General features: G+C 55.5%; 1 protein-coding gene across 1 annotated transcript in view; it reads left to right on the plus strand.

Moving 5' to 3' along the window:
- DYNC1H1 (dynein cytoplasmic 1 heavy chain 1) overlaps window positions 1-20,491 on the plus strand; it is a 66,150-nt gene that overhangs the window by 34,169 nt on the left and 11,490 nt on the right. The window contains exons 16-44 of the mRNA XM_060181037.1: window positions 145-384; window positions 985-1,140; window positions 1,242-1,355; window positions 1,569-1,679; window positions 1,754-1,963; window positions 2,098-2,244; window positions 2,452-2,618; window positions 2,716-2,889; window positions 4,168-4,333; window positions 4,410-4,598; window positions 4,688-4,882; window positions 5,236-5,518; window positions 6,098-6,198; window positions 7,231-7,390; window positions 8,163-8,406; window positions 8,529-8,712; window positions 8,830-9,042; window positions 9,412-9,650; window positions 9,805-9,961; window positions 10,370-10,597; window positions 12,465-12,695; window positions 12,868-13,008; window positions 13,375-13,608; window positions 13,691-13,897; window positions 13,980-14,101; window positions 14,192-14,357; window positions 16,865-17,028; window positions 18,350-18,479; window positions 20,204-20,337. Of these exons, the coding sequence (XP_060037020.1) occupies window positions 145-384; window positions 985-1,140; window positions 1,242-1,355; window positions 1,569-1,679; window positions 1,754-1,963; window positions 2,098-2,244; window positions 2,452-2,618; window positions 2,716-2,889; window positions 4,168-4,333; window positions 4,410-4,598; window positions 4,688-4,882; window positions 5,236-5,518; window positions 6,098-6,198; window positions 7,231-7,390; window positions 8,163-8,406; window positions 8,529-8,712; window positions 8,830-9,042; window positions 9,412-9,650; window positions 9,805-9,961; window positions 10,370-10,597; window positions 12,465-12,695; window positions 12,868-13,008; window positions 13,375-13,608; window positions 13,691-13,897; window positions 13,980-14,101; window positions 14,192-14,357; window positions 16,865-17,028; window positions 18,350-18,479; window positions 20,204-20,337 (5,207 nt within the window). The remainder of the gene's footprint in view (window positions 1-144; window positions 385-984; window positions 1,141-1,241; window positions 1,356-1,568; window positions 1,680-1,753; window positions 1,964-2,097; window positions 2,245-2,451; window positions 2,619-2,715; window positions 2,890-4,167; window positions 4,334-4,409; window positions 4,599-4,687; window positions 4,883-5,235; window positions 5,519-6,097; window positions 6,199-7,230; window positions 7,391-8,162; window positions 8,407-8,528; window positions 8,713-8,829; window positions 9,043-9,411; window positions 9,651-9,804; window positions 9,962-10,369; window positions 10,598-12,464; window positions 12,696-12,867; window positions 13,009-13,374; window positions 13,609-13,690; window positions 13,898-13,979; window positions 14,102-14,191; window positions 14,358-16,864; window positions 17,029-18,349; window positions 18,480-20,203; window positions 20,338-20,491) is intronic.

A 20,491-nucleotide genomic window follows, 5' to 3' on the forward strand; every position in this document is an offset into this window, starting at 1 on the left:
GCTGGGGGGGGAGGGGGGTCTGGAGCAGAACAAGTGGAGCGACTGTGCTCTGGAGTCACGGCATCTTCCTTCCCACGGAGCCTGGCCGGGGTCCTGTCACTACCGGAGCAAACACCTCTCTGCTCTGCTCTGCTCTGCTCTCAGCTCTACCGCAACGGCCAGCGCTTGCTGGAGAAGCAGAGGTTCCAGTTCCCACCTTCGTGGCTCTACATCGACAACATCGAGGGCGAGTGGGGCGCCTTCAACGACATCATGCGGCGCAAGGACTCAGCCATCCAGCAGCAGGTGGCCAACCTGCAGATGAAGATTGTGCAGGAGGACCGAGCCGTGGAGAGCCGCACCACAGACCTGCTGAGCGACTGGGAGAAGACCAAGCCCGTCACGGTGAGTGCCGCCACCCAGCGTCGGCTGCTGGCAAGGAAGCTTCCCCTCCGGAAGTGAGAACGCCACGTGTGCAGAGAGTCTCTGGAAATCTGGAGGCCCACTTAGCCTTCCTTTTACCCTTACTGTCCTCAGTGACAGTCATTAAATTGGGAGATGGCCTTCGAGAGTGCAGTCTTCAGCTGCCTGGTAACGTCTCTGTTCTTGAATTGTCCTCTTACTCTGCCGTGCTCCCATAAGTGGACTCAAAACTTAATTTTTCAGAGACGTAGGGCCCACCTCACACGGCTGCAAAGGTCTGCTGTCATTCTCGTGGTCACAGAACCTTCCTGTTGGCACACCCTCTCCACCCAGCTCTCCTGTCCTAACTGCCTGCACGCCAAGACACCTGGTAGCAGAGGGCAGAGTTGAACGTGTTGATTCTCTGCCTGTTCCTGCTGCTTACAACACCGCGAGCAGAAGTTATGCTCCACCCTGTCCCCACATCTGAGCGCACACCCTGCAGTGTCGGCAGGGCCTCACGGGTCCAGAGGCCTGCAGGCCTCTCCCTGTTTCTGAGTCTGAGACCCAGCCGACACGTCTCTGCCCTCTGACTGCTTCCAGGGTAACCTGCGCCCAGAGGAGGCGCTGCAGGCTCTCACCATCTACGAAGGCAAGTTTGGGCGGCTAAAGGACGATCGGGAGAAGTGCGCCAAGGCCAAGGAGGCCCTGGAGCTGACGGATACGGGGCTCCTGAGCGGCAGTGAGGAGCGCGTGCAGGTACGGCCAATGCCGGGGAGGGCAGGGATGCCACGGCTCATCCCAACCGCCCTGAGCGGGCTCTCCAGGGTCACCATGCTGATGACTGCGCTCGTCGTCAGGTGGCCTTGGAAGAACTACAGGACCTCAAAGGCGTTTGGTCAGAGCTTTCCAAGGTCTGGGAGCAGATTGATCAGATGAAGGAGCAGCCGTGGGTTTCGGTGCAGCCTCGCAAGGTACGCCGGCACTGGGTATGGGTGCGGGCCTGTGTGTGCTGGGAGTGCCCGTTGGACACTTAGCGGACGAGGACACCAGCTGTCTGGCTGGTCTGAGTGCGGTGGTGTTTACTCTTGGATTGATCACAGCCGGTTACAGATGTGTGTCCGGTTTCCTTTCCACCATCGGAGGAAATGCCAGCAAGCGTCACCATCCTGTGTCTCTCTCCACAGCTTCGACAAAGCCTAGATGGCCTCTTGAACCAGCTGAAGAACTTCCCAGCACGCTTGCGGCAGTATGCGTCCTATGAGTTTGTCCAGAGGCTTCTGAAAGGCTACCTCAAGGTAGGCGACTAAGTGCGGGTGTGTCCTCGTGGTTGCGTGAGAGACAGCGGCAAGACTCACTGCTCCCTCCGCAGATCAACATGCTGGTGATCGAGTTGAAGTCAGAAGCTCTCAAAGATCGCCACTGGAAGCAGCTGATGAAACGGCTTCACGTCAACTGGGTGGTTTCCGAGCTGACCCTTGGCCAGATCTGGGATGTTGACTTGCAGAAAAATGAGGCCATTGTCAAGGACGTGCTGCTCGTGGCACAAGGGGAGATGGCACTAGAAGAGTTTCTGAAGCAGGCAAGTGGCAGGACTGACTTTGCTGTGCTTGGTCACTTTTGCACCGTGTCTCAAGCGTGTCTTTGGTTCGCACGGAGACGCCGAGCCTCATCCTTGCCACCCCTTGACGGCGTGCTTGTCTGGCTCGCTTTCAGATAAGAGAAGTGTGGAACAGCTACGAACTGGACCTGGTGAACTACCAGAACAAGTGCCGCTTGATCCGAGGCTGGGATGACCTCTTCAACAAGGTCAAGGAGCACATCAACAGCGTCTCTGCCATGAAGCTGTCCCCGTATTACAAGGTACAGTTGTGGGGCCAGGTGGTGGCGCGCCTGCTTAAGCATTCACGTTACATTACAAGGTACCGTTGTTCAGCACACACACACCTGTCACTTTCCAGCAGAGGAGTTGCGGGACTTGACGGGAACGGTCTGCGTTTCAGACAGTTTGGGCATCATGGCAAGTAAAAAGGCTTGCCGTTGGCACCTGCTCCTCTCTCTGCCCACCAGGTTTTCGAGGAAGACGCCCTGAGCTGGGAGGACAAGCTGAACCGGATCATGGCTCTCTTTGACGTGTGGATTGACGTGCAGCGGCGCTGGGTCTACCTGGAAGGCATCTTCACGGGCAGTGCGGATATCAAGCACCTTCTGCCAGTGGAAACCCAGCGTTTCCAGAGGTAGGACAGCCTCTGCCCAGCAAGCCCCAAAGCCGACGTGGTGGGGCTGGGGCCCTCGTCGCACAAAGGCTAACGGTGGTGTCAATCCCACTTACAGCATCAGCATGGAGTTCCTGGCTCTAATGAAGAAAGTTTCCAAATCTCCCCTTGTTATGGATGTTCTCAACATCCAGGGGGTCCAGCGGTCTCTGGAGAGATTGGCCGATCTGCTGGGAAAGATCCAGAAGGCTTTGGGAGAGTACCTGGAAAGAGAGAGATCATCTTTCCCCAGGTGAGTCGGCAAGAGCAGGTTCGGTTGCCTAAGGGGTGCTGCAGCATGCCCCTCCCTGCCCCCAGGCCCCCCATCTGAGCCTGCGTGCTGTGGCTTTAAGCCTCAGACCTCTGTTACCAGTGGCCTCGGGAATGAGGACCGATTTCCCTTCGCACAGTGACTCTTAATGATGATGGACAGCTGTCATTTTCCACCTCGGTTGGATTTCTTTTTCTTTTCTTTCTTTTGCCTCCAGGGTTATTGCTGGGGCTAGGTGCCTGCACTACAATCCACTGCTCCTAGAGGCCATTTTTTCCCCTTTTTTTGCCCTTGTGTCGTTGTTGTGGTTATTGTGGTTGTTGTTAGTGATGTCATTGGGTTTTTCTTTGGATAGGACAGAGAGAAATCGAGAGAGGAGGGAAAGACAGGGAGGAGAGAAAGATAGACAACCTGCAGACTTGTTTCACTACTTGTAAAGTGCAGGTGGGGAGCCAGGGGCTCGAACCGGGATCCTTATGTCGGTCTCTGTGCTTTGCGCCATGTGCACTTAACCTGCTGCGCTACCACCTGGCCCCCAGATTTCTTTGCACAGTTTCAGTTAAGCTGTCATCCCCCTTCTGGGCAGCTTGCAGCTCTAAAGAAGTTAGCGCTCATCATTCTCCAAGTGCTGTCCTTGCCTTCTGAACAGTCTGCTAAGCATGGACTCGCAGGGTCCCTGGGAAGCACATTCATAAAGCGCGTTGGATGACTTGGCACCCATCAAAGTCCTCTTCGGGACCTGTTAGGTAAACGCGCTTCACTGAGGACCAGAGAAGCGTGGGCACTTTCTGTATTCCAGCTAGAGACTGCCCACCCAGTCGTAGCCACACTCACTTTGCCCTGCTTACACCATGCGAAGTTATGCTCGTTTCCCTTTTTTAAGTATAAATATATATATATATATATATATATGTGTGTGTGTGTGTGTATATATATATATATATATATTTAACTTTTTGTTGCCCTTGTTTTATTGTTGTAGTTATTGTTGTTATTGATGTCATTGTTCTTGGGTAGGACAGAGAGAAATGGAGAGAGGGGGGGAAGACAGGGGGAGAAAGATAGATACCTGCAGACCTGCCTGCCTGCCTGTGAAGCAACTCCCCTGCAGGTGGGGAGCTGGGGGCTCGAACCAGGATCCTTGCACGGGTCGTTGCAATTTGCACCACGTGCGCTTAACCTACAGCGCTACCGCCCGACTCCCTGTTTCCCTTTCTAGGGAACATTTATAACTTACCTCAACTGTTAACTTGCTTTTAGGTTCTATTTTGTGGGAGATGAAGATTTGCTTGAGATCATTGGAAACAGTAAGAATGTGGCTAAGTTGCAGAAACACTTCAAGAAAATGTTTGCTGGCGTTTCCAGCATCATCCTAAATGAGGACAACTCTGTCGTCCTGGGCATTTCTTCCCGGGAAGGAGAGGAGGTAGTGGCTCTTAGATTGTGGCCTAGAAAACCACACCCCGTCTGTGCACATCGTGACTCTCGCTTTGTTTACTAAGGTCATGTTTAAGACTCCCGTGTCAATCACGGATCACCCCAAAATCAACGAGTGGCTCACGCTGGTGGAGAAGGAGATGAGGGTCACGCTGGCCAAACTGCTCGCGGAGTCTGTCACAGAAGTTGAGATTTTCGGTAAAGCGACGTCAATTGACCCAAATACCTACATCACTTGGATTGATAAGTACCAGGTACTGTGAGAAGAAGTGGGGCTTTCTGCAGATGGCGCCTGGGCAGCCAGGAAATGACCGCTCTGAGCCTTGTGTGTTGTGTCCTTCAGGCCCAGCTTGTGGTCTTGTCGGCCCAGATCGCCTGGTCTGAAAACGTGGAGACGGCCCTGAGCAGCATGGGGGGCAGTGGTGACGCAGCGCCCCTGCACTCTGTGCTCAGCAACGTGGAGGTCACCCTCAACGTGCTGGCCGACTCGGTCCTCATGGAGCAGCCCCCGCTCAGGCGGCGGAAGCTGGAGCACCTGGTTAGTTCCACGCCTGCCCATCCCTCAGCAGCCAGAGGCCGCTGTGCTTGGGAAGCGCTCGTGGGTGTCAGCAAACAAAGTGGGCGGCATGGCTGAGCCTCTGTGGAGTGGGATTTGGGTCAGCGTTCTTGCTGAAAGATCCTTCCAGTGGGACGCTTGCTGGTAGAGAGAGAGCAGTAGCCAGGATTCGGGGGCTACTCCCTCCTGTGGAAGCACCGAGTGGTGAACAGTGCTAGAAGCCAAGCCGCTAGAACTGGCTCTTGAATTCCCATTCAAATCTAGGAAATTCCCACGCAGCTAGCAGACGCACTGTCTCTGGCTGATGACAGACTCAAAAATGCCTCTTTCTTCAGATTACAGAACTGGTTCACCAGAGGGACGTCACGAGGTCCTTGATCAAAAGCAAAATCGACAACGCCAAATCCTTTGAGTGGCTCAGCCAGATGCGATTTTACTTTGACCCCAAGCAAACGGATGTGTTACAGCAGCTGTCAATTCAGATGGCAAATGCCAAATTTAACTACGGCTTTGAGTACCTGGGGGTCCAGGACAAGCTGGTCCAGACGCCCCTCACTGACCGCTGCTATCTGACAATGACACAGGCCTTGGAGGCCAGGCTTGGGGGCTCCCCCTTCGGTAAGTCACCCCGTAAGCTGCACAGGTGGGGTGGGGTCAGAGGAGGAGGAGGAGGTGTTTTGTTTTGCTTTGTTTTCTCATTAACGAGGAAGAGAGCACGAGAACCACAGCAGCATCGCTCTGCTATGTGCCATTCAGGCATTGAACTCAGGACCTCAAGCTTCAGTGAGTCCGGTGCTTTCATTCGCCGTGCCACCCCCAGGCCCAAGTTAGAAAAAGGCTCTTCTTGCTGTGGTTGTAACAGAATTCTTAACTGCATAACTAGTACATTCCTCCTCTCCTTTTCCCTTCTCCCTCTTTTTAAGCTTTGGTTACTTATACGAGAACCAGAACGTCACGCTGGCACGTTTGGTGCCAGGCATCAAACTCTGGGCCTCATGCTTGAGGGCCCTGGGCTCAAGCCACTGCACCGCTTCCCTGGTCACATGGCTAATACATTCTAGAGGCTTAACTTTTGTATGTATTAGATCTGATTGTTTTGTTTTAATGAACTGTCTTTGGGATTCTCTTAAAGTGAGTGTTTTTCATCTCGGTTGAGTAATGGACTCAAGTACCCAAATACTTTCCTTCAAATAACAGGGCCTGCAGGAACCGGGAAGACAGAGTCTGTCAAAGCTCTTGGCCATCAGCTGGGGCGGTTTGTTTTAGTCTTCAACTGTGATGAGACCTTTGACTTTCAGGTGAGCAGCCTTCTGGGAGCCCCTCATGGTCTCAGAGGGCCGGTTGGGGGCACACCGGTCACACCTCTGAGCAGAGGGCCCAGCAGGGTTGACTGGCCCTCCTGTCGTCAGCAGTGAGGGCTGTCAGAATTGACCCTTTGAGAGACCATGTCCTTCTCCACAAAGGCAGTTTCCTAATGATGCCTTATCTGGGAACAACCTATTGTGGGGAAGTTTTTTTTTTTTTCTTAAATATTTATTTATTCCCTTTTGTTGTTTCATTGTTGTAGTTATTATTGTTGTTGTTATTGATGTCCTCGTTGTTGGATAGAACAACAACGACATTTTTGTTGTTTTGACCAGCTCAGCTCTGGCTGCTGGGGGTCTGACCTGGCACCTCTATTTTTTTAGGGAAAGTTGGTTTTCCATCCTGTACATGTCTGGTGGTGCAGTGGGTGGTGTATTACTGCACAGTGCTCAGGGCGCGTGTGCGCACGCACATCTTGTGAGAGTTCACAGCTCTGGGCCGCTTTTCCATTCAGAGAGAGGGGAGGGAGACACCACAGCACTGGAACTTCCTCCATTGCCAAAGCACATCTCATGTGGTGCTGGGGCTCAAAGCTGGACTCCGTCGCCCACAGTAAGCTATCTCCCCAGCCCCCAGCTCCCCACCACCACCTGTTTACAAAGAGCTGTCTATTTAACTCATGAGAGGACACTGCTCTGACATGTGCAGTGACAGGAATTGAACCCAGGACCCTAAGCTTCCATGCCTGGTGCTGCAGAATTTCGGAGCGAAAGCTGTGGCTTCACTGTTGGGGTTTCCTTGGCAAGGGAGCAGAAAGCAGTTTGCCGCACCTGTGGGCTGTGGGTAGCAGCTGTTTCCGCCCCTCGCCTGGGTGGGTAGTGGAAGGCGCATTGCACAGACTGGGAGACCAAGTTCAGACAGCAGTGATCTAACACGGAGCCTGGCCTGCAGTGGCGACGGCCTCTCTGATGTAGCAGGTTTCAGCACAGGGGCCGGTGGGAACCTCTTCTCTCCTTGCCTCCCAGGCCATGGGCCGCATCTTCGTGGGGCTCTGCCAGGTGGGGGCCTGGGGCTGCTTTGACGAATTCAACCGGCTGGAGGAGAGGATGCTGTCGGCCGTGTCCCAGCAGGTGCAGTGCATCCAGGAGGCCCTGCGCGAGCACTCCAGCCCCAACTACGACAAGAGTGAGCCTGCCTGCTTCAGAGGTGGCTTAGGGAGCGCGGGGGGTTCCATTGCTGAGAGCTGGTGACAGACAACGTGACTCGGCTCCCGGGACACGTGCCTGTGACTGAAGGGGGGCGGTGGGCACAGGCCCCTGCGGTCTGCACACTTGTCCCCGTAGGCCATCCTCCAGCGCCCCCTCCCCTGCCATGAGATGGTGTTGGGCTGTTGCGGCCCTTTCTCCTTGTTTTCCCAGAGTCGTGCTGGACCTCTGGCTGGCCAGAGCGTCCCCCGGGGTTCTGAAAAGCAGCCTTTTCCTGTGTCACTCCTGAGCCACTTCCTGCCCTTTGAGTACAAAGCCCAGTCTGTGTCTGTGCTGGCGAGCTGGCTCCCTTTTACTCAGTCGTCTCAGAGCTGTGGCCTTTCTAGGTGGTTTGCCAGAGCTCCTCAGTGAGACCCAGGCCCATCTGTCAAGGGGGCCACACTGCCTGTCGGTGGCTCTCGGGCCACTGCGCTTGCCTCTTCGACGGCTCAGCAGGCTGGGGCTCGGGCTCCTTTGCATAGTGCCAGGCAGGGCTGTTCTCGCCATCCAGCGTGCCAGTCACAGGGCTGGCAGCAGGGGCTCACGGTGCTCAGTTCCCCACCAGCAACCATCCCTGTGTCCAGGTGTCCCCCGCCCCCAGTACCTAGTACCTGCCAGATGCCTAGACAGCGGCTCTCCGGCCGTCTGTGCCCTGAGGCCGCAGATGGGCCTTGTGAGTGTCACGAGTCTGAGTGCCGCTGCCTGCCTTCCAGCCGCTGCTCCCATCACCTGTGAGCTTCTGAACAAGCAGGTCAAGGTGAGCCCGGACATGGCCATCTTCATCACCATGAACCCCGGCTACGCGGGCAGGTCCAACCTCCCGGACAACCTGAAGAAGCTGTTCCGCAGCCTGGCCATGACCAAGCCCGACCGCCAGCTGATCGCCCAGGTGATGCTGTACTCCCAGGGCTTCCGCACGGCCGAGGTCCTCGCCAACAAGATCGTCCCCTTCTTCAAGTGAGTGCCTGGCCGCTCCCACCGAGCCGGGGCCGTCTTACACGCTTCAGTCTCTCTCCTTGCTTGATGCAGTTACTGTGCTCGGCTGTGTTTCTCAAGAAAGGCTCTTGTCTCGCCTCCAGGCTCTGTGATGAGCAGCTCTCCTCCCAGAGCCATTACGACTTCGGTCTTCGGGCTCTGAAGAGTGTGCTGGTGAGCGCGGGCAACGTGAAGAGGGAGCGGATCCAGAAGATCAAGAGGGAGAAGGGAGAGCGGGGCGAAGTGGTGGACGAAGGAGAAATTGCAGAGAACCTGCCAGAACAGGAGGTCGGTCTGTCACTCGGTCTGTCACTCGGAGGCTAAGCCCCGCAGTTACCTCATCGACACTTCTCGCACCGTGGGAGGGGCAGGCGGGGTCCCCTACAGCTCAGTCCCTTCCCGCAGATCCTGATACAGAGCGTCTGTGAGACGATGGTGCCCAAGCTGGTGGCCGAAGACATCCCGCTGCTCTTCAGTCTCCTGTCAGACGTGTTTCCTGGGGTCCAGTATCACCGTGGGGAGATGACCGCGCTCCGTGAGGAACTGAAGAAAGTTTGCCAGGAGATGTACCTGACGTACGGAGATGGTGAAGAAGTCGGCGGCATGTGGGTTGAGAAGGTGAGTGCACTGGGGGAGGGGACGTGCCCCCCGACTGTCGGGGGGGGGGGGGCTTCTGAGACTCCCTGTAGCGTCGTTGAACTCCGTGTGGTTGTTGGGGCATAGTTTGGCATCCGGCATCACAAATCGGCTTCCTGTGAGGGGAGGCCTCTGCACGGAGCACCACCAAGGGGAGCTTCCCGAGTGGTGACGCAGCTGTGGGGGTCTCTCCTGTCTGTCGCTCCCTTCCTGCCTTTCACCCTCTGTGTGTGTGGGGGGGTCCTGCCGGAAGACGTCGCTGTCGCAGCCAGGGAACAGTCCATTCTTGCACGTTGAGGGGAGGGCTGAGGAGCCCGCCCTGCCGCAGTGTCGCCGTGCTGTCCTCTTCAGGTCCTCCAGCTCTATCAGATCACCCAGATCAACCACGGCCTGATGATGGTGGGGCCCTCGGGCAGCGGCAAGAGCACGGCCTGGCGCGTGCTTCTCAAGGCTCTGGAGAGGCTGGAGGGTGTGGAAGGCGTGGCTCACATCATCGACCCCAAGGCCATCAGCAAAGACCACCTCTACGGGACCCTGGACCCCAACACCAGGGAGTGGACAGACGGGCTGTTTACACACGTCCTGAGAAAGTAAGTTCTCCTGCTGGGCGTCGGCCTGGCCTCTGCTGGTCCTGTGCACGGCCCGCCAAAGTCCAAACAGACCTCGAGGCTGCGGGGCTGGGGGCGTCGGAGGGGCAGTGCGGGCTGGGTGCTCAGCGCCTTTGGCCCCGCCCTCCCAAACCAGGATCATAGACAACGTGCGCGGGGAGCTGCAGAAGCGCCAGTGGATCGTCTTTGACGGCGACGTGGACCCCGAGTGGGTTGAGAACTTAAACTCAGTGCTGGACGACAACAAGCTCCTGACGCTGCCCAACGGAGAGCGGCTCAGCCTCCCGCCCAACGTGAGTAGCCGCGTGCCGCGTGCGGGCCACACTCACACTCCGGAGCTCAGGAGACACCCTCGAGCCCCTGGCGTGGGGTGGGGTCGGGGTCTCGGAAGTCACTCCTTGAGCCGAGCTGAGCTGTGGGAGCGCTCACGGCTGCCAGGCGCACTCTACCCCGTGGTTTGGCTCGCTGGGCCCTGCCCTGTCAGCCGGAAGCACCACGGCAGGTGAAACAGACCAGAGCCCTCGGTCTCGGCACAGACGGGGCAGCGTGATGCCCTCGCCTGGTGAGGGGCGTCCCCACCCGGCACTGCTCGCGGAGGTTGGGGGGTAGCGGTGCGAGCCGAGAGCGCCCGCGGTCCGCAGGCGCCACGGTGGCTTCCGGGACGCGCTGCTGAACCCAGCCCGCCGGTGTCCTCTCTCCAGGTGCGGATAATGTTTGAAGTGCAGGACCTGAAATACGCCACCCTGGCCACCGTGTCGCGCTGCGGCATGGTCTGGTTCAGCGAGGACGTGCTGACGACAGACATGATCTTCAACAACTTCCTGGCCAGGCTGCGCAGCATCCCCCTGGACGAAGGGGAGGAAGAGGCCCAGCGCCGGCGCAAGGGCAAAGAGGACGAGGGCGAGGAGGCCGCGTCCCCCATGCTGCAGGTAACGGCGCCCGGGCTCTGCCTGGGGGCTCGGTGTGTCTCAGAGCAGCGCCTGCAGAGCTGGGCGAGCCGGGCGACATCGTTCATTCGCTTTACTCATTCGCTTTACTCACTGCACGGAGGAATGTTTGCCTGTCGGGCTTGTCACGGAGGTGCAGTCCCTCCGTATCTCCCCGGGGTGAGCGTCAGTGCCCCTCACCCTCCACCACAGGCAGGGAGTCCCCAGCCCTTGTCCGACCGAGTCTCTGCCTCCGCTGTGGAAGGCCACGGTCACTCTTGGGGAAACAGAAAGAAGTCTTGCAGTTAGCATGCTGCCCCTGCAAGTCGATGGAATACTGCCCTTTTCTCTTTGAAGGCTTACTGTTTTATTAGATTTACTGTGAGGGAGGGAGGGAGAATCAGAACATCGCTCTGGCACATGGGCTTTAGGAGGTTGAACTTGGGGCCGAAGGCTTGAGAGCCTGAGGCTTTATCTACTTTGCCACCTCCCTGGATTCTGTCAATTTTTAAAAGATTTATCTTTTTTAAAAAATACTTATTCCCTTTTGTTGCCCTTGTTTGTTGTTGTTGTCGTTGTAGTTAGATAGGACCGAGAGAAGTGGAGAGAGGAGGGGGAGACGGGGAGAGAAAGATAGACACCTGCAGACCTGCTTCACCGCCTGTGAAGCGACTCCCCTGCAGGTGGGGAGCCGGGGGCTCGAACCGGGATCCTTAATGCCGGTCCTTGCACAAGATTTCTCTATTTTATGAAAGAGAACCAGAATATCACTTTGGCGTATGCAGTGTCTGGAATTGAACTCAGGTCCTCGTGGTTGAGAGTCCGATGCTTTATCCACTGTGCCACCTCCAGGAATGCGGAGACACAGACAGGCACCACAGCACTAGGCTGCCCCCACTGTGACCTCCACCCCTGGTGCCGGTGCTTGGGCCCGGGGCCACACGTCCAGCCGGGTGGGCGCCGAACCAGGGAGCTCCCCTCCGCACCCTCTTTTATCTTAGGGAGAGAGCCGGAGCACCACTCTGGAGGACTGCACTGAGCCCAGGGCCTCCCGTGTGCAAGTTTTGTGCTCCTCTTAGCTGCATACCGGACTGCCCTTCCCTTACCAGTGTGGAAGCCAGTGTGGGTGTGCTAGAGGGAGTTGAGCCTGCAGAGCGCAGCCTCGACTTCGTGAGCCCTGAATTTGAGCCCTAGCTCACCGTGGATGGCACCAGGGGAGCTCCGTGGCGCTACGGTCTTTCTCCCTCTTTGCCTTCTCTCTTTCCAAAATGGTGGAGAGGACTCAGTGGCGGCCTTGTGCGTGTGCAAGACCCTGGGTTCGTTCCCCAGTGCGCCTTGGAGTGGAGTGTAAGACAGCTCAGTCAGGCCTGAGCCTGCCCCCATCGCACTGAGAAATGCTTCAGTGCAGTGGTTTCCTTCACTCTGTCTCTAACTTTAAGAAGATGTGGGGGAGTCGGCCAGTAGCGCAGCGGGTTAAGCGCAGGTGGCGCAAAGCGCAAGGACCAGCGTAAGGATCCCGGTTCGAGCCCCCGGCTCCCCACCTGCAGGGGAGTCACTTCACAGGCGGTGAAGCAGGTCTGCAGGTGTCTGTCTTTCTCTCCCCCTCTCTGTCTTCCCCTCCTCTCTCCATTTCTCTCTGTCCTATCCAACAATGACATCAATAATCACCACAACAAAAAACAAGGACAACAAAAGAGAATAAAATATTTTCAAAAATAGAAAAAAAAAATGTGGTTTTTGAGACCCGCCAGGATGAAGCCTCAAAGAGCAGTCATTAGCTTGCTCGTGTTTTCACACCGGCCTCAGCGCTGCAGTGTTGCTCCCGGTCCGTGTGGCAGTAGCCGATGCCGTGCTGCCCTCTCCTCTGCAGATCCAGAGGGACGCAGCCACCATCATGCAGCCCTACTTCACATCCAGCGGCCTGGTCAGCAAGGCCCTGGAGCACGCCTTCAAGCTGGAGCACATCATGGACCTGACGCGGCTGCGCTGCCTGGGCTCGCTCTTCTCCATGCTGCACCAGGCCTGCCGCAACGTGGCGCAGTACAACGCCAACCACCCCGACTTCCCCATGCAGCTTGAGCAGTTGGAGCGCTACATCCAGGTGGGGCGCAGCCCGGCGCTCGGTGTCACGGGGGTGGGGGCGGGATTCCGTGCGGGGTATGCTCAGGTGGCGAGGCCCCCAGGACACCCCGGTCCCCCTCTTTCTCCAAGGCTGACAGTCAAAATTATCAGTGGGGTCTTATCAAAACGGGTTGGCCTGTCTCCCTCTGCAGCGGTACCTGGTCTACGCCATCCTCTGGTCCTTGTCTGGAGACAGTCGGCTGAAGATGCGGGCGGAGCTGGGGGAGTACATCCGAAGAGTCACCACAGTGCCGCTGCCCGCCGCCCCCAACATCCCCATCATTGACTATGAAGTGAGTGCTGAGGGGGCCGTGGGGTGGACATGGGTCAGCCTGGGCTGTGAACTCGCAGGGAAGTGCGGATCCATCTGAAAGTGAGCAGAGTCTGTTAAACATTTACATGAGAAGATTGTTAGCAGGGCACTGCTCAGCTCAGCACGGGTGCTGCTGGGAATCGAACCTGCGCCTTTAGGTGCTCAGCCATGCAAGTTGGTGCTCCAACAGGCTATGTTCCTTTTTTTTTTTTTAAATGAGCACCAATAGACCAGAGCATGATCCAGCCTGGGCAGGACACGGCGCTGGCTCCAAGCTTAGGGGCTCCAGCCTTTGCGGTGTGGAGCCTGGCGCCCAGCGTCACCAGCACCCCGTCTCCCTGCTCAGGTGTCCATCAGTGGAGAGTGGTCACCATGGCAGGCCAAGGTGCCTCAGATCGAAGTGGAGACGCACAAGGTGGCCGCCCCTGACGTGGTGGTGCCCACTCTGGACACGGTGCGCCACGAGGCCCTCCTGTACACCTGGCTAGCCGAGCACAAGCCGCTGGTCCTGTGCGGCCCCCCCGGCTCCGGCAAGACCATGACGCTCTTCAGCGCCCTCCGCGCCTTGCCTGACATGGAGGTGAGTGAGGGCTCGTCGGGCGACAGTGCTGGGGGCTCAGCTCCCCTGGGCCTCGAGCGACGTTCTTTCTCCCCTCCCAAAGGTCGTGGGTCTTAACTTCTCGAGCGCCACCACCCCCGAGCTCCTGCTGAAGACGTTCGATCACTACTGCGAGTACAGGCGCACGCCCAACGGGGTGGTCCTGGCTCCTGTGCAGCTGGGGAAGTGGCTGGTGCTGTTCTGTGACGAGATCAACTTGCCGGATATGGACAAGTACGGGACGCAGAGGGTCATCTCCTTCATCAGACAGGTTGGTATGCTCCGCCACGAGCCGCCCGCCCTCCGGCTTCCGCTGGCATCCAGCTCCTCACCTGCCTCCCCCGGCCCCCCAGATGGTGGAGCACGGAGGCTTCTACCGCACCTCGGACCAGACGTGGGTGAAGCTGGAGAGGATCCAGTTCGTCGGGGCCTGCAACCCTCCCACCGACCCCGGGAGAAAGCCGCTCTCACACAGGTAGCCTGCGCGCAGGCCGTGGGGGCCTCGCCCTCGCCCCCTCCCCATCCCCCTCGGTGCTGAGCCCGCTGTCCCGGCCCTGCCCTGCAGGTTCCTGCGCCACGTCCCTGTCGTGTACGTGGACTACCCGGGCCCCGCCTCCCTGACGCAGATCTACGGCACCTTCAACCGCGCCATGCTGAGGCTCATCCCGTCCCTGCGCACCTACGCGGAGCCGCTCACTGCCGCCATGGTGGAGTTCTACACCATGTCCCAGGTGCGTGGGACATGGTGTAGACAGCTTTCCACGGCCCCCGCTCGGCCGCAGGACTCGCTTCTCCTGCCAGGTGAACGACTGCAGGCACCTTGGCGCCTGCTGTTAGCCGTGGTCTGTGTGCGTTTCACGACAGACAGGCGCACTTTGAACAGCGCACACAGACCTTGAGGCCTGGCCGGTCCCCCTCCCGTCAGCTGGACCTCTTTTAATCGTGGGGATTAATGGTTTTTATGGTAAATATAGGTGTTGATACATGTGTAAAATTTCAATTTTCTGTAAGACATTCTTGCCCCCAGCCTAGGCCTCCCCCCACCATCGGCACCAGGACCCCTCCCACACTTACCCTACACCTCAGGGACACTGAAAAGGCATTTGTTCAAATGTTTGCCAAAACCTCTTTGCCAGCTAGATGAAGCCATTCTTGTAGAGTTTTAGAGTGTTTTGATATATGTCCTATTTGTGGTGGTCTAATTGTTTATAGGAGACCTTTCAGAACTTCTTTCAGGGCAGGCTTGGTGATAGTTGATTCCTTCAACTGTTGCTTGTCTGAGAAGGTTTTGATGCCTCCATCTAGTCTGAATGACAGTCTAGCAGGATATAGTATTCTTGGCTGAAAGCCTTTCTCATTGAGCACTCGATAGATATCTTGCCATTCTCTTCTGGCCTGTAGTGTTTGTGTGGAGAAGTCTGCTGCTAATCTTATGGGTTTTCCTTTGTAGGTGACTCTTTGTTTTTCTCTTGCAGCCTTGAGGATCCTTTCTTTATCCTTATTCCTTTCCATTCTAAGTATGACATGTCTTGTGTCTTTAGGTCTGGGTTAATTCTGTTTTGGACCCTCTGGGTTTCTTGAATCTTTATGTCTTTGATGTTGTCTAGACTAGAGAAGTTTTCAGCTATTATGGCCTGGAGAATGCTTTCTTCCTCCCCTTCTCTTTCTTCCTCTGGTAAGCCAATAATGCGTATATTGTTTCTTTTGAAGTCATCCCATACGACTCTGTTGTTGTTTTCAGCATCTCTTAATCTCTTTGAGATCTCTTACTTCTTTTTTAGTTGTCTCTAATTCATCCTCAATCTTGCTAATTCTGTCTTCAGCCTCATTGATTGCCTCATTGATTCTATTCTGTCTGCCCTCTACTGTTTTCTGGAGTTCATCTATTTTGTTGCCTTGCTCTGATACTGTTTTAGCTTGTTCAGCTAGTTGCCTTCTTAGCTCAGCGATTTCAGCTTTCAGCTCTCTAATAACCATGAGATAATTAGTATTTTCTTCCGTAGTCTCATTTGTTGTTCCTATATTTCTGATTACAATTTTTTCAAATTCTTTACTCACTCCTGTGATTATTTCCTTAGCTAGTGTTTGGATGTTGAACTCATTATTTTGTGCTTCACCCTCTGGAGGACTTTTAGCTGGACTCTTGTCCTGGTTCGAGTCTCCAGTATTTTTTCTTGTTGTTTTAACCATTTTATATATTATGTTATGAGTTCCCTTTATCAGTACTTTTCAAATTACTGATCGCTATTGCTTGGAATGACTTGTGTCTAAGTAAGTTAATTAAAGGGGTCACAGTGGTGGAAGTTAACAGTTTTTTCAATAGTATTTTAATCCCTGAATTGGAGCTCAGTGGTTTAAAAGCCTCTTTTTTTTTTCTTCTTCCCTGTAGGCTATGGGAGCCTGAGGGCTTTTAAACTATCAATAGGCTTGAGGGCTTTTAAACTATCAATAGGCTTCAGCTTAATCACTGACTCCTGACCAAGAGATAAAGCAGGGTGTGGCAGAGATAATCCAGTGGTTATGCAAAGAGACTTTCACAGCCCCTCAGCTATGCCACCGAGGTATAGGTCTTCTCCTGAGTTTCCCGGTTAGATCTCTGTCCCCTGGTGTCCCTCCCTGTCGCTGCTCCAGATTCTGAGGGTAGTAGCAGTGGAGACTCAGAGTTGCACTTGGTGAGTCTCTGGGGAGTCCTCTCCTCCCTTCAGCTGTCCCCTTGTTGGTGGAACAGACTGGAGGTGGTGTCTCAACTGATAAGCTGCTGAACTGTTAGCAGTCACTAAATCTCTCCTTAGGCTCCTCTCTCCTCTCTGTCACCAGCCACACGTGTTTGTACTCACCGGTGATTTACTGGGTTCCTGTGGTCACTCTAGTCCTGTCTTGTTTCCGTCCCGGGTGGTCTCCTTTGGTATTCCTAGTTCTTAATTTATTTTTTAACATTTGAATCTTACACTGTGGGGAGGCGGCAGTGAGTAGTGGGAGGGCTTGGAACACACTTGAGCTTGGTGCCAGCACCAAGAAGGATGCTCTGTCTTATGCTAGTGAATAAAACATTTAAAATGTTCTACATAGGCACAGATGACTTCGTTCTGAACAGCTACACACTTTTTCCAGCACTGTGTGTTATCACCAGGTTGCGAGGTCTTGATCTTTAATATTAATACAAAGATGTCAGATTGTCCTGCACTCTCATCGTGGTTCTGGTCACCTCCACGTAATTTGTGTTTTCTGGCTCCTGCAGGAGAGATTCACACAGGACACTCAGCCCCACTACATCTACTCTCCCCGTGAAATGACGCGGTGGGTCAGGGGGATCTTTGAGGCCCTCAGACCTCTGGAGACCCTGCCTGTCGAAGGCCTCATCCGGATCTGGGCACATGAAGCCCTCCGTCTCTTCCAAGACAGGTGAGGAGGAGGAGGCCATGCAGAGACAGGCTGAGGGGAGGAGTGGGGGGCTTCATCTGGGTCTTGGCCCGAATCCAGCGGGACAGGCCTCACTGTCCTACCGCAGGTCTCTGTGGCCTTGGCAAGGCCCTTCCGCCTGTCCAGCTGGAACGGTGCAATGTGCTGATTAGCGGTGGGGCTGAGTCACTAGTGAATTAGTGGTGGGGCTGAGTCACTAGTGAATTAGCGGTGGGGCGAGTCACTAGTGAATTATTGGTCGGGCGAGTCACCAGTCAATTATTGGTGGGGCTGAGTCACCAGTGAATTAGCGGTGGGGCTGAGTCACTAGTGAATTATTGGTCGGGCGAGTCACCAGTCAATTATTGGTGGGGCTGAGTCACCAGTGAATTAGCGGTGGGGCTGAGTCACTAGTGAATTAATTGGTCGGGCGAGTCACCAGTCAATTATTGGTGGGGCTGAGTCACCAGTCAATTATTGGTGGGGCTGAGTCACCAGTGGGAGCACACAGGGTCAGGGGCCTGGGCGGCTCTGCCCCGAGCAGTGTGCTGCGGTCTCCTCCCCTCCGTCTGCAGCAGAGTGGACGCCGGCCTGTGAGTGGGGGGCTTGCGTAGACGTGAAGCCCTGCCATGCGTGTGCCTGGTGTCCCGTCACCGTCACTTCTCTTCAGGGAGTTTGCTGCTGCAGTGACAGCGTTGATCAGCCAGGGTGGTGGCCAGAGGTAGAGCCGTGACCCGAAAGGTGGCGCGGTGACTAGAGCGCTGACTTGGCGGGGTTGCTCAGGCTTCGGGTGGTGTGGGGGCGAGCCGGAGATTGCTGCTTCAGGCGTGAACGCTTTGCCGGCTTGCTGTGTCCCCCACCCGAAGTTAAACGTTCTTTAAAGATGTTGTCATGCAGTGGCGCAGTAGTTCTGAGGGGGCTGTTTGGCCTCACTATTCCAGATTGTTTGACAACTCCAGTTCTTCCATCTATAAAAATAAGCGAAGTTTACAGGGAGTCGGGCGGTAGCGCAGTGGGTAAAGCGCAAGAGACGGGACCGACGTAAGGATCCCGGTTCGAGCCCCCGGCTCCCCCCCTGCAGGGGAGTCGCTTCACAGGCGGTGAAGCAGGTCTGCGGGTGTCTCTCTCCCCCTCTCTGTCCTATCTAACGATGACATTGATAATAACTACAACAATAAAAAAACAAGGGCAACAAAAGGGAAAATAAATAGTTTCCGATTAAGACAAAGCAGCCCTTGGAGGCGCCACACCGACGGCCAGCCTGGTGTTTCCTCCCTGCGGCCTCTGTCCACACCCGCACACATACCCGGCTCTTCTTCCACAGACTTGTGGAGGACGAGGAGAGGCGCTGGACAGACGAGAACATCGACATGGTCGCTCTGAAGCACTTCCCAAACATCGACAAAGAGAAGGCCGTGAGCCGGCCCATCTTGTACAGCAACTGGCTGTCCAAGGTAACGGCCTTCCGTGTCACTGAATGTCTCTGTGTAGTGCCCTGGCCGGCCAGCTGTGTCCCTCACGGCCGCAGAGTGGCTGCTACAAAGGCCGGTTCCCCCCAGTGTGGACAGTGGTTCTCAGCATGTGTGCAGACACACGGTCACTTTCCTCACAGCAGAAGTGCAGGTCCTGTGATTTGTGTGAGAACAGTATTCTGATGTCTAGAAGGAAGCCTGGCAGCCCCTGGCGGCCCCTGGGGCACCCAGCTCGTGAGAACCCCCTTCAGAAGCTCGTTCCTGTGAGAGCCGATGGGGCCCGAGAGCTGCAGCTGGTGGTGGGGCATGTCTGGGGCCTGAGCGGCAGGAAGGGCGTGCCGGGCAGTCAGCGAGCTCAGTTTGTTTTCTGACCCAGCTCAGTTTGTTTCTGTCAGTGACAGCCAGCTCCACCCCTCTGGGCCCAGCTTCCCTCCCTCCCTCCCTCCTTCCAGTGTCGAATGGACAGTTTTAAAGATCGGGGGTTTGGGTTTGGGCCACCACGCTTATTTCTGGAGCTCAGTGCCTACCTGACTCCATCATTCCCAGCATGTTTATTTCAGGTGTTTCTTTTGCTAGTGAGAAAAGTTATGCCTACAGCACTACTCCACCGCTCGGGAAGCTTCCCCCACAGGTGGGGGTCAGGAGCTTGAACCCAGGTCCTTAGACATGTTGGAATGTGCTTTACTGGGTGAGCTCTGGTTTATAATGGGTGCCAGGGATTGAACCTGGGACCTCTGATGCTGTAGGCCTGGAAGTCATTTGCATACCATTACGCTTTCTCCCCTTCCCCAAGAACAGTCCCTTTTTTCCCTGTCACTGGGCTTCATTCAGTGCCTGTAGAGCAGATCCACGGCTCCTGGCTGCCATTATTCCCCGCTTATTTAGCTCAACAGAAATGAGACACATCTGCGCGCTACTTCACCTGATTGCTGAGCCTCCTCACGTGGGAACCGGGGACTTGAACCCGTCCTTGTGTACTGTGACATGTGCTCTCAGCCCCTTCTAGTTTTAGACGTGCTGAAAGCTGCGGGTCCACTTCCTCTTCCTGGGACCACCCCCACCCTGCACTGCATGGGCAGCGCTGCTCTGCCGTGGCCGTGTGCCGTGCGCCGTGCGCCGTGCGGTGGTTGCCCTGTGTGGGCCTCAGGGTTCTCGTGGCCTGTACTGAAACTACGGGGTCTCACAGGACCCTCACTCCTGGGCCTTCTGTGGCGGGCTGTGTCCACTCGTGGCCCCGCGTGTCTTGTAGGCAGCACCCCACGTGCACCACCGAGAACTCGGCTGACTTTTATGGAGACAGGGTGTTGGTTTGCTCTCGTAGGTCTTATGTGATGTTCACTTTTTAAAAATCGTCTCTAGAGTCAGCTTATATTTTTGCTTTGTTGCCTTTGGGATTGTTTTGTTTCTGCCTGCTGGGGCTTGGTGCCGGCACTACAAATCCACCACTCCTGGTGGCCTTCCCCCCCACACACACATTTTAATTAGAGAGACATTGAGAGGGGAAGGAGAAAAAGAGGGAGAGGACATCGGGGATTCGAACCCAAGTCCTTGTGTGTAGTACTAGGTGCATTTAACTTTGTGCACAACCGCCCAGTCCCCAGGGTTTTATTAACTGTTTCTTCATTTTAATACCAAAGTCAGTTGAATTTCCAGGTACTGAGATGATTTCTTAGCTATGTTTGTGCCTCTCATCTTTTTCTCTACAGGATTACATTCCAGTCGACCAAGAAGAGTTGAGAGATTATGTCAAAGCTCGGCTGAAAGTCTTCTATGAAGAAGAGCTCGACGTGCCCCTGGTCCTGTTTAACGAAGTGCTGGACCACGTGCTCAGGATTGACCGGTGCGTGGCTTGTCACGTCTCACCACTGTCCCCTTCTCCGCCACCACAGCCTCCTGCCAAACAAGCCCTTTTTTTTTTTTTAAGATTTTTTAAAATATGTATTCCCTTCTGTTGCCCTTGTTTTATTGTTATAGTTACTATTGTTGTTCTTGAT

The sequence above is a fragment of the Erinaceus europaeus genome, chromosome 22 (assembly GCF_950295315.1).
Source record: "Erinaceus europaeus chromosome 22, mEriEur2.1, whole genome shotgun sequence".
NCBI lineage: Eukaryota > Metazoa > Chordata > Mammalia > Eulipotyphla > Erinaceidae > Erinaceus > Erinaceus europaeus.